At 32.4% G+C, this 12244-nt stretch overlaps 3 protein-coding genes across 4 annotated transcripts in view; 1 reads left to right on the plus strand and 2 right to left on the minus strand.

The window, feature by feature from the left end:
- Positions 1 to 892: 892 nt before the first annotated feature.
- Positions 893 to 2395, minus strand: LOC110997853 (steroid receptor RNA activator 1). The gene is made up of 3 exons (XM_022266202.2): positions 2148 to 2395; positions 1665 to 2078; positions 893 to 1094 (listed from the first exon to the last, which is right to left on the minus strand). The coding sequence occupies exons 1-3, from the start codon at positions 2188 to 2190 to the stop codon at positions 940 to 942; spliced, it is 612 nt and encodes a 203-aa protein (XP_022121894.2). The 5' UTR covers positions 2191 to 2395; the 3' UTR covers positions 893 to 939.
- A 110-nt stretch (positions 2396 to 2505) lies between these two features.
- On the plus strand, positions 2506 to 4936 carry LOC110997852 (stromal cell-derived factor 2). The gene is made up of 4 exons (XM_022266201.2): positions 2506 to 2667; positions 2840 to 3035; positions 3508 to 3732; positions 3876 to 4936. The coding sequence occupies exons 1-4, from the start codon at positions 2592 to 2594 to the stop codon at positions 4045 to 4047; spliced, it is 669 nt and encodes a 222-aa protein (XP_022121893.1). The 5' UTR covers positions 2506 to 2591; the 3' UTR covers positions 4048 to 4936.
- Positions 4272 to 12244, minus strand: part of LOC110997850 (serine/threonine-protein kinase polo) — a 42043-nt gene continuing 34070 nt past the window's right edge. For both annotated transcript variants that reach the window (XM_022266200.2, XM_022266199.2), the window contains 2 exons: positions 8712 to 8824; positions 4272 to 5990 (listed from right to left, as the gene is read on the minus strand). In XM_022266200.2, coding sequence (XP_022121892.1) covers positions 5796 to 5990; positions 8712 to 8824 — 308 coding nt within the window. In that variant the 3' untranslated portion in view covers positions 4272 to 5795. The remainder of the gene's footprint in view (positions 5991 to 8711; positions 8825 to 12244) is intronic.

Raw genomic sequence — 12244 nt, forward strand, 5'->3', positions numbered from 1 at the left:
GAATATATAAAAAAACGTGCCAAAAGTTTCATTCTTATTTGAAATCGTTACAATCTTTGGGAAAAATTGTTCTTCTGATAATTAAAACTAAACATTTAGAGTGGCGGAGAGTTTATTGCCAGTTCTTCTCTTCCGTTCTAAGCCCTTGATTTGAGAACTGGCAGTAAATGTAAAATTAGAAGCATTTAATGTCTATTTCTTTTTTTTTGACGTTCATAAGTGTAAATTATGTTACCTATATGAATAAATGATTTTTGACTTTGACATACAACTTTTTCTAAATAAATAACTTATAGTCACTATGTATATCACATTTTTAATGATATTTTGTATTGCGACAGTATGTAGTGTGCAATTGGTAGCGCCGCATCCTCTCGCACGCAATAAAATATTATTATTATGTTGAATTTCCTAGATATTGTTTATTGCCAGTTCTTCTCTTCCGTTCTACGCCCTTGATTTGAGAAATGGCAGCAAATGTAAAATTAGAATCATTTAAAGTATATTTTGACGTTCGTAAGTGTACATTATGTTACCTATATGAATAAATGATTTTTGATTTGATTTATTAGTTCAAGTATAACGTATATAAGGTATTAATTTGTAGAAATCCTTGAAAATGCATTTCGTTTTCTATTTTCTGTGTAAAAAAGAAAATAATTACTGTTGAACATCAGAGACACCTTCACATTATCGCATATACAAGACCTACTTTTAAAGATCTTTCAACTTCCAAGATCTTTAGTACAGTTAGTAATGGAAAGTTACAAATGAAAAATGGAAGCTTGATAGACACAAAATTCAACTAGCTATAAACTTTTATTATTAACAGGAGTTTTTAAAGGATTTTTTTTATTTACAAAAGTACATACACATACATAATAAACAATTATAGTTGTCAATAAAAATATATTTTAACATCATTTTAGCTTATAATAGTTATTCTTTATCTATTGCTAATAGTTCCGTTCGAGCTATGCAGTGATAGATAAGTTGTTTCACACCCGGCATCCAAGTACCAACTATACTGACATGGTCTACCATCAGGGCTTTGTGGATCTCATCAGCCTTGGAAGGGTTGTCATCCTTTAGGGCTGAAAGAACAGGAAATTATAAGTGTTTTAATGGCACTGCTATATTTTGAAGTGTTTTATTGAGCATGTGTTTTTTTATCAAGTATTTCCATACATTAATGTGATAATGTCAGCTCAAACATGTAAATATCTTAATCTATATCTTGTTTAGTTTAAAGTATGCTGGTAGATTATCTTTTAGACATAAACATATTATTTATTACAAACAAAAACACACACACTAAAACACAAAATAACAGTAATCAAAGAAAAAAATTAATAAAAGATATAATGAGACATATATATATTTTTTCCTTTTTCCATTTGGTTTGTCTCAATTATGTAATGCGTGTGTGCTGTGGCTGTCTAGTTTCCTGTACTATTTATTCTTTTATTTAAGTTAATGTATAGCAAAAGTTAACTCCAATGACTTTTAAAAAATAAATTTTACAAAATACAAATAAAAACATGTATCAGAGGGTTGAACATGTATTTTTTTAAACTGCATAACAAGTTAATGAAAATAGTACTAATAATTACTGCTGTAATAAATTATATTATTATTAAAAAACAATTATTTTCAATTATTACCTTGTGTTAGTTCCTGCATTTTTAACTGCACCTGTACATTTATTTTTCCATTTGCCCACATATCTTCCATGGCACATATTTTCTTTCTTATACTTTCTACTTTAGTTCCCAATTCAGTACTATTATTTAAAATATCTAACAATGTTTCTTTTACATTATTTAATGTTTTTTCACTATCAACCTGAATATTTTCTTCTTTACTCCCATATATGGTTTTTTGTACAGGAGGTAGCAATATTGGAGGAGATAATGGTGATAGCATTGGAGGTAATTTCATAGGTGCTGGGGGCAAATTATCGCCATTATTTGATAATGGAAAAGCAACTCTTTTGTTTAACCGATGTTTATTTGGTGTCGGCTGTTGCGCGTCGTATGTGAGAGTTGGTGGATCGTTCCAACCAGGATCAAAAGACACTAAAATTTCAATTTATTAGTCGAAAGTAAAACAATGAAATTAAAACTAAACATGCTATGGTACAATACCTCTTCCATTTGATTCAGGCTGAGATTTATTGATGTTGTCCATGACTAGTTCACACGTACAGATTTAATGATAAAGTTGCTGTTTCTTAAATGATTATGTATACGATATATATATTAGAAATACGGAAACAGAATGCCCTCAAATTTTTACTTAAATATTATAGACTGAATAAGCTAGTTAGAAAGAAGAATTATTGCAAAACACTTGCAAAATTTGAAATTCAAATCATGATTGAAAGTTGAAACTTGAAACTTTTTCTATTTTGAAATATTATAAAATGTAACTTGATGATGTAAAATGATTTTGCTTACTTGACAATGACAGTAGGTAGTAAATCAAAATTCTCTCTAAAATTACTTACTATTGTCAGTTGTCAATACTTAAAAACACCGGAGGGACGTCTAGTGCCGAAATTTCATTGATAAATATTTTTAAGCTGAAAAATGGTGTTTTTCAAATTATTTCACGCTTTTCCAATTGTATTTTTAATTATAATATGCATCTCTAAAATATCCAAAGGTGAGTGACTCAGTAATTTAATATAAATGAAATTATTGTGAAGTGCGGTCTTGTTTACAACTGGGCATGGTTGATAATTACGTGGCCCAATGTTAGGGGCGGATTTTGGATGTATATATATTACCAAACCCTGGATATTAACTAGAAAAATATTTTCTCTTATGACTTATAGCGTCACGGGCTGAATTTGTAACATGCGGCACAATGTTAAAGATAATGAACACAGATTTGCATCTTCGTCTTCACTCACACGATGTCAAATACGGTTCCGGTTCTGGCCAACAGTCGATTACCGCTGTGGATGTAACTGATGATCATAACAGTCATTGGCTAGTCCGACCAGCTATGGGTGAAACTTGTAAAAGAGGGTATTACACTATTTCTTATATACTTTCTTTTATTGTCTTTATTAAAGTTGTACATCACATATGTTTTTGGCTCTACTCTACTATATATACATCAATCATTTCCTTTATCGAGTTATCATCAGATACACAATGTGCCAGACAGGGCATCAGTGCTTTTTATATTTTTTTTAAAACTAGTGACACAACCATTAATCTTGGCATCCAAGTCTGGAACTGTGCTTTTCATTAGTTTTTTTCTAATTTTGGACAATTTCGAACTAAGATGGCTGGTGTCCTCGAATTCTTGTTGTGTTGTGTTCCTGTTTTTCTTCACCCTGGGAGTATGAAATGTGCATATAGGCAGAAATCACATTAGTGGGCCTGGAATTTATGACTTAGAGATTAGAATCTTACTGTTAAAGCCACTAGGCCAACATCATTCTTTATATATTCACTTTATATTAACTCTCGTACAATTTTTTTTCTGATCTAGGTCTCCAATTAAATGTAATACCAACATCCGGCTTCAGCATGTAGCAACAAAGAAGAATCTACATTCACATTACTTCTCATCGCCACTATCAGGAAACCAGGAAGTGTCAGCTTATGGTGATGATGGCGGAGAGGGTGACAGTGGTGACAACTGGACTGTTGTGTGCAACAATGACTACTGGAGAAGAGATACTCCAGTGAAATTAAGACATGTTGACACAGCAGCGTAAGTAAAATTTTCAATAAATTATATAGATTAGTAACAAATTTATTACATCAAGTATGTGAATTTTAGAAAAGCCGAATTTGATTTGATTCATTTTGTAGATATGTTTAAGCTTTATAATCTTATAACTATTTTACTTTTAGGTATCTGGCTGGGTCAGGCCGAACATTTGGCCGGCCGATCAGTGGTCAAGGAGAAATAGTTGGCGTTACATCTCAATATGGGGCATATACTGACTGGCAAGCAATGGAAGGTTTATTTGTACATCCCAGTGATCTGTTACCACACCAAGCAGCAATTCATACTGAATTATAGAACAATTATTAGAAATTTTAAGTTCATCAGATTACAATTTATAAATTTTTTACCAAAGATTGAATTAATCTTTACAGTCTAGACCTCTAAAATACTTATTTATTATTTTTATGTGGATTCAATAGGACTAAACACAAATGTTTTATTAAATCATACAAGCAAAAGATGCTGTTAAATGATGCACAACTTTGTGAGAATAAATTGTGATACAAAAAATACACAAATTTTATTAAAACCTTTATTGTCAATTATTATCCTCTAATTAGCGTAATAATATTAATAATTATTTTCTAAGAAATGTTGCTAAAAATGCAGTGCTTCAACATCGTAAAATCATACTCAGATATTCCGATCAACAATTCTATTTCTGATGTTCAAATCTAGACTAAAAATAGTTTAGTCATCATAAACCCTGCCATCAAAAAACAACATGTGACCGATACTATAAAATGTACACAAAATGCAACCAATATTTATTAATTATAAATAAATAAATGTACTTCTTTAATTTGGCCAATAGCAAACACCTGGAAAAATAATTATATATAATAAAAGATATTTTGACTTTCAATCATTTAGATTGTCTAAATTGTGAACATCAGAATTAGTCATAATCAAATATTGAAGCACACAACCTTAAAAAATAAGAGTTTATAAAACTAAAAACAATACAAAGGATCATTATATCGCACCAGTGTTTCAGTCATGATGCTTTTGGATAAAAATATTTTAAGAGTGAAAAATTTAAAATAATTATGAAACTTCATATTATATCCCTCTAATGTCATGACCAATCATAATCGCTCTATAACTGTAAAATAAGAAATTTAAAATGCATGCTTAACGTAAGATTAAAATTCAATACTTAGCGCTAAGTACAGCACTTAGTTAAAAAAATAGACTTAGCTCACAAGTGAATAAAAAAAGAATTTGCTAACATCTTGCTTACCATGCACTTAATAAATAATTAGACCAGAAAGTATGTGCTCTAAGTTCAGACTTAGCTCTAAGTATTTCTTGCATATGTCATATCCAATCATAATCTTACTTTAAGTTATACAAATGTCAAAATAATAAAAACCAACCAGTGGAATGTGGATAAACAATGTTCTAAAAATCCTTAGTAAAATTGATCGCTAATAAATGGGAAATTAGGGACCAAGTCTGCTATTCTCTACAATATAGATCCAAATAATTTGATTATATTTCTCAGTTAGTATAAAGTAAAATCTGTGTAAGTTGTAGAGGTTTAATTTTTCACACTAAATTAAAATTGTAATTAAAATTATTAATATTGAAAATTAAATTCAAATTTCATTGGTGCATGCAAATCAATTATTATATTATTAAGTCAAATTTTGGTAATATTGTACTGATACACATAATCTAAGGCGGAGATTTAAAGTTTTATTAATATTTGTTTAAAAATGAAATTCCTTGAGTAAACTTTTTATCATAACTCTTGCCCTTTGGGTATATTTAAAAATCTGTTTCCGGTTATAATGCTATCTATTAAATGTTGAATATAGCAATATTTGAATATTAGCGTCGATATGTAAATCAAAAGTTTTTCAGTAAATTTCCTGTCAAATAAATTTAGTATTGAAAGATATCCAAAAATTTATTCAATACACATCATAACAGACTCGCCCTCTTCACTTACGAAGCTAATTCGATCGTCTATTGGAACCCAAAAAAATTAACCGGGTAACATTTAAAATATGTAAAAATATATTTCAAAATCTAATTTAACACAACTTGTTCGTTAAAATACTGTTCATTTTTTCTAAAGCATATTTGAGATTTGTGTAGAGTTTTTTGTCGCAGCCATGTTCCTCGATCGTTGCAAATCTGAATGTTCTGAAGTTTTTGTCTACGTCTATGTATGTCACCGCTTGCATTAGAGGACATAGTATGATCTTTGTGTGGTCTTGGAAATTAATCTGTGGAAAATAATTGTAATAAAAATAATAATTTATTTATTGCAAGAATATGATAAAAAATGTTAAGGTGGTACAATGATAAATAATATTTTAAATATCTAACCAGATACAGTGATGTATACTACGGACGCGGAGCACGAAGAATTTCGTATAATGACCCCTCATCTTATGTCTTTGTCGCTCGCGCATAAACATATTGCCGTTGCGCTCACACAGATGCAGTGACCGCCGTATTCAGAGATTGTAAACCTTTTAGTCATAACCATTTGTTTGTTTTGTTATAAGTAGTAATTCCTTTTTTAACGCTGAAATAAAAGATCATTCCGTGCTGGGATTCGCTTGTGAGTAGTTTCGTTTTTGAGTTTAAGTTTGTTGTGCGTGGTGTTTGTGTGTTTGGTCGTTGAATTTATTTGCTGTTATTATTAATTATAACGGTAAGAAGTTTAAATGGAACCAACCCCGTCTACGTCCCGTACTTTCAAGGAGTTTGTGTCTCCGCGTAAGAAACGCAAAATGTCTCATTTTAGGGTCGGGTTATCGGGTAAAAAGCTATCCTATATTAAGTCGATGATCTTATTTACAAAGCTAACTCAAATTCTAAACTACCGTTTTTAATATTCGTACTTTAAAAAAATGTTTTTAACCACTGGCAGTAGGCCCAAAGGTCATTGTACGAAATTCTTCGTGCTCCGCGTCCATAGTATAGTATTTATTGAAGTGAAACTTCTGAATCGGCGCACATACGGCAATCTGGCACATTTAGGCGGTCATAAATAGTTATTTCAACTTGAACATAAGGTATAAAATACCTTGTATTGTTTGAGATGGGTAGTTACTTCATTATGCTAGCTATTCATTTTCTTTGATAAGTTTATAACAAAAGCGCCCAAGGGTCCGACAGGTAAGCGTCGTAAAGTGGACGGTTAGTTACTTACGAAACACGAAAGTCACAAAACGTATTTTTTGTTCATCTCGTGTAAGAATCTCAGTGTTCATTATGGATATGGAACCTACAGGTATGTTTGTTATATCACAATATTAAAACTTAAGATTGTTTCACTCTAGTTAATATAACTGACAATTTAATACTTGTCCTATTTATTTTATATTTTTTTTGTAAACTTAGACATACAAAAAAAGTTCCGCTAAGTACCGCTTTCGCTCCTTTAAAGTTACATGTACGAGTTTGTCGACCGTTAGTATTGTAAATTCTAGGAACTCATACCAACGCATTGTGACACAATACTCTTTTCTTCACAGATAGTCGGAGTGCAACGCGCTTCTCGGAACTATCCGTTAAAAAAATGGATTTGGTTTTAGTGCTAAAAGGCGAAAACTTTTATAAACAATCATCGTCTCGGTGCATAGAATGATTATCTACTTACATATTAGATAGATTTAGTGAATATAAACAGACAAAAGAGAATGAGAGTAAAATTAAAACTATTCTAAAAGTGTCGTTTTTCGTCGTCGCGTCGATTCAATTTGTTTCAAAATTGTTACAAAAGTGGAAGAAATCTAATTGGAATATGGAAAGATTCATGAAAAACAATTTAGAATGGTTGAAAAACGATTTGGTGTGGCCAGCTCAACGTACTATAAGTGCAGAAAGTATGCCACAAATGCAAAAAACTAGAGGCAGACCTGCGAAATCTTTTGAAGACAGCTCCCCACGAACCAAACGACGAGTGCTTCAAACAATTATTGCTGACACAAGCCCAGAGCTGTTGTGTTCTGCTGTTCAAGCAAGCCTTACTAAGAAAGTAAAGAGCACAGCTGCACAGGTGATGAACTTAGCTTTAACCACAAGCCCACGCAGACTTAAACGGATGAAACAAATACATGCTACACCATCATGTTCAGCTATAAAGCCTTACACACCAGTTGAAGCCTTAGCTCTTATAATTGACACAGACATGAGTAAGGAAGACTACATCCACTGGCAATAAAGAAATAATTTATGATAGAGACGAAATTGACAGCGATTAATTAAATTAAAAGTATGCATCTGCTTAATATTGATCGAATAATTTTATGTGGTTGCCTGGAAAAGATCGCGAGCGATCGATCTAAAGCGATAAGGCCGTCAGTTGCTCTCCTTTTCATTTAATTAAGTTCAATTTTTATATTGTAATGTAACGAAGTATTAAAAATAAAAAAATATAAATAAATAATAAATAAACGCGTATATGTAATTATATACTTGAAGTAAAATATAGTGATAATGAACTTTATTTTCAATGGTCTTTCATTTCTAGGTATAATTACTTAGTAGGTAGGTAGGTGGTCTAGTCAGGGACATTAATTAGCACATATTCACATTTTTTTTACATTTAGGATTTTTGACCGCCTAAATGAGTCAGATTGCCGTATGTGCGGCGTTGGAAAAATATTAACGTTAGTTACGCGCCATCTTATTCCTAGTACCGCGGTTGAATCGAAGAGATTCTGATTCGAAGCCATTAAAAGCAAAATTATATAATAACAATAATAGTAATAATTCTTTTACAATTACATAATGATAATGATAATTCTGTAATAATCTTAGTAGTAATAAGGTAAATAATTGTATTATTTGTATTGATGTCTATGATAATAAAAGCCTCTTGTTAAACTTTATCTTATTTAACTTTAGTAAACCAATTTCACAAACTTCTAACAAATTCTGGGCCACAATGCACAAACCATGCGGGCCATTAAAAAAGAACCAAAATAGTTTACCTGTAGCGTGCCATTGGTCAGGTACATGATAACGGCCAGAGTTGTTCTAAACCATTGGTGGAGATGAGGCAATCGAGACAGACCGTCACTCTCCCGCACTGATACTGATGCACCTGTAATAATAATAAAGCCTTTTATTTCCAGAAAAATCATACCTAATGAGGTAAATTATTGGTATTTAGTTTTTATAAGATTATTTTATTATAATTATTTAGTTGCAAAGTTGGAGTATCCAACCGATTTTTCACAAGCACTAAAATGATGAAAACTTTTGATGAAGTAGATGGTTTTCTAAGTTGGAATACCTGATTTCAATCAGAATAATAGATAGATAATCTGAATGTTATGTTTCCGAGAACATAATAAAATAAAATAGCCTTTATTACTGTTAAAGTTACTATATATATGTACATTAAAATTATAGAATGTCCCTAATAACAGTGTGCCTTTCGGCAAAGGCCTCCTCCAATTCTTTCCACTGTGTTCTGTCCAAGGTGACTCTCCTCCAGTTTGGACCTGCTGTCAGTTTTAGTTCGTCTTCCCATCGTCTGTATTGACGTCCTCTACTTCTTTTGCCGTTACGTGGATACCAGTGTGTGACAATGTTGCTCCATTTGTTCTTTGAAGAACGCATCAAATGTCCTGTCCACCTCCATTTTTGTTGGTCTATTCTGATCAGTATGTCGGTTAGTTTTGTCTTACGCCGTATATCAGTGTTTCGAATTTTATCTTTCATCTTGATGCCGAGCATGCTTCTTTCAACTGCGTGTTGGAATGTTGTCAGTTTTTTCCTGTGTAACTGTGTAAGGGACCAAGTCTCACATCCGTATGTAACACAGGGCAGTATACAGGTATTAAATACTTTTTTCTTTAGACCTATATTCATATCCTTGCTCTTCATTATTTCTTTCATTGCCCAGTATTTTCTCCAGCCATTAGCAATTCTTTTGTGTATTTCTTTAGACATTTGGTCTTCGTGAGAGATTATTTGCCCTAAGTAAACATATTCTTCTACATACTCTAATATCTTTCCATTCACTTTGATTTCTGTCTTGATAGAGTTTGTCATCACCTTAGTTTTTTCTGTATTCATGGTTAGTCCAGCTTTGATACTTTCATTTGTGAGCATTTCAATCATGACCTGCAATTTTTCTGGGTTTTCTTCAAAAAGAATCAGATCATCCGCAAAGCGAAGGTGGCTAAGTAATCTTCCATTGATATTTATACCGACTTGATCCCAGCTTATATTTCGGAAAATGCCTTCCAAAGCGGCTAGGAATAATTTCGGAGAGATAGGATCACCCTGTCTAACACCTTTGCTGATTTGGAAGGTGCTTCCTAGTTTCTCTAGTTTGATTCTTGCTTTGTTGTGGTTGTATATTTCCTTTAATAGATTCAAATACACATTATTTATCCCCATTTGTTGTAGGCACTTCCACATATAGCTGTGATCAAGGCTATCAAAGGCTTTATTGTAATCTATGAAGGCAGTGTATAGTGGTAGATTGTATTCTCTGTATTTTTCCATTATTTGTTTAATGGTATGAATATGATCTAAAGTGGAGTAGTTGGTTCTAAAGCCTGCTTGTTCTTCTGGCTGATTTTCATCAATCTTTTTACATATCCTGTTGAGAAGTACCTTTGAAAATATTTTATAGATATTCGACATAAGGCTGATGGGTCTGTAGTTATTGACATCCTCTTTAGAGCCTTTTTTATGGATCAAAATTATATGCGATATGTTCCATTGTTGTGGGATGAAGCCTGTGTTAACTATTTTGTTGAAGATATCTGTTAATAGTGGGCTTATCTCTTCTATGGTACCTTTTAGTAGTTTGTTGTGTATCATGTCTGGTCCAGGAGCTTTATCCAGTTTTTGACTTCTTATTGCTTTTTCCACTTCGCACTGTAGAATATCAGGTTCTTTGTTTTGTGTGCTATGTTCTGAAGGGTTTATCACTTTGTTTTTGTTGTTTGCATTTGTTTCATAGTTCATTTGTTTACTTTGATCGGAATAAAGTGTCTTATAAAAGTCTGTTGTTGTCTCTAGAATGTCCTTCCTTTGGGTAAAACTCTTTTCTGCTTTCTTCAATTTTGGAATCCAGTCATTTTTCTCTCGTAGTACTTTCAGAGCCTTTCTTGTGCCACCAGATTTTTCTATGTAATTTTCTAACGTTCTTAGTCTCTTAGATCTTTGGTCATTCCTTATATTCTCTCGTATTTGTTTGCTTAGTTTATTAATTTTTCTTAAATTTCCTTTCTTGTCTTCTTGTATAATTTTTTTTCTTTCTGCAAGTAGTTTTAGCGTTTTGTCACTGAGTATTTTTAATTTATTTTTTCCTTTTTGATGTATGTTGCTAACACTGGTCAGTTGTAATTCTAGGCTGTTATATTGTTCTGTAATGTGTAGGTTTTTGTAGGTTTCATTTTTTGCTAAGGAGTTTATTTTAGTTTTTATTTCTTGAAGATTTTCGTGTTTAAAATCTTTTCCTGTAGTTTTGTGTATATGTTTTCTTGATTTTTTAATGTTTTTTGGAAGTAGAGTTCCACGAACCATTCTGTGGTTAGTATTAAAGTTAAGATTTTGAATAATGTCTACATCGACAAAGGTTTTGGGATTATTCGATAGGATGTAATCAATTTCATTTCTAGTTTTTCCATCAGGGGAGACCCATGTCCATTTGCATTTTGTTTTCTTCTTAAACTTAGAGTTCATTAGGTATAAGTTGTTCTCCATTAAAAATTCTGCCAGTCGTTGCCCATTAACGCTTCTTTTGCCATGGCCATGTTTTCCAATTATAAAATCTTCGTTGGCTTGTCTAGTACCGATTTGGGCGTTGAAATCGCCCATGACTATAGTGTTTTTATTTTGGTTGTTTCTTATGTGGTCCGCTAGAGTGTTATAGAAGAGCCCCCTCTCTGTTTCATCGGCTTGTTCTGTTGGTGCATAGATTTGTATTAGTGTCCATTGTTCTGGGTAGCCTGGGAGGAGTATGTTGAGTACAGCTATTCTGTCGTTTAAGCCTAAAAATTCCTGGATATTGTTCTTTAGAGATGCCTTTACGAGAAATCCTACACCTCTATGGCCAGCCTTTTCTCCTTTGTAATACATTACATATTTTGGATACTCTTCAATGCCTTCTCCCAGTCTTCTCATTTCACTAATACCAATGATATCCCAATTGAGGTTTTCAATCGCTAGTTCTAATTCTTTAAGACTTTCATCTGTTCTAAGGGTTCGAGTGTTAAGTGTTGCTATATGTACCTTGTTTGATGGAGGGTTGTGGTCGCATTCCCCACGGGGACCAGCCGGATTGGGGAGTAATGTGTCGTTATTGTTATGGTTCTGTTTATAGTTGTCGTGCTTTTTCCTGGTTCTGGTCTGCCGTGTGTACGTTTTATTGATTGTTTGTTCTGCCAGTATTGGAAGCTGAGTTTGCTCTTGAACGAAATATTTGTGGGTGCGACTTACTAATTTTTGTAGGTGCCGATGTTTCTGTGTTTATGCTGCCGTTACCATTATCTGAAGATGA

Source organism: Pieris rapae, chromosome 23, assembly GCF_905147795.1.
Source record: "Pieris rapae chromosome 23, ilPieRapa1.1, whole genome shotgun sequence".
Classification (NCBI taxonomy): domain Eukaryota; kingdom Metazoa; phylum Arthropoda; class Insecta; order Lepidoptera; family Pieridae; genus Pieris; species Pieris rapae.

Coding starts and splice junctions, on each gene's coding strand:
- LOC110997852 (XM_022266201.2), top strand. CDS start 2,592: ATGGTGTTTTTCAAATTATTTCACGCTTTTCCAATTGTATTTTTAATT. Junction 2,668..2,839: donor CATCTCTAAAATATCCAAAG/GTGAGTGACTCA, acceptor TATGACTTATAG/CGTCACGGGCTGAATTTGTA. Junction 3,733..3,875: donor AGACATGTTGACACAGCAGC/GTAAGTAAAATT, acceptor TTTTACTTTTAG/GTATCTGGCTGGGTCAGGCC.
- LOC110997853 (XM_022266202.2), bottom strand. CDS start 2,190: ATGGACAACATCAATAAATCTCAGCCTGAATCAAATGGAAGAG. Junction 2,079..2,147: donor GCCTGAATCAAATGGAAGAG/GTATTGTACCAT, acceptor TTGAAATTTTAG/TGTCTTTTGATCCTGGTTGG. Junction 1,095..1,664: donor AATGCAGGAACTAACACAAG/GTAATAATTGAA, acceptor CTGTTCTTTCAG/CCCTAAAGGATGACAACCCT.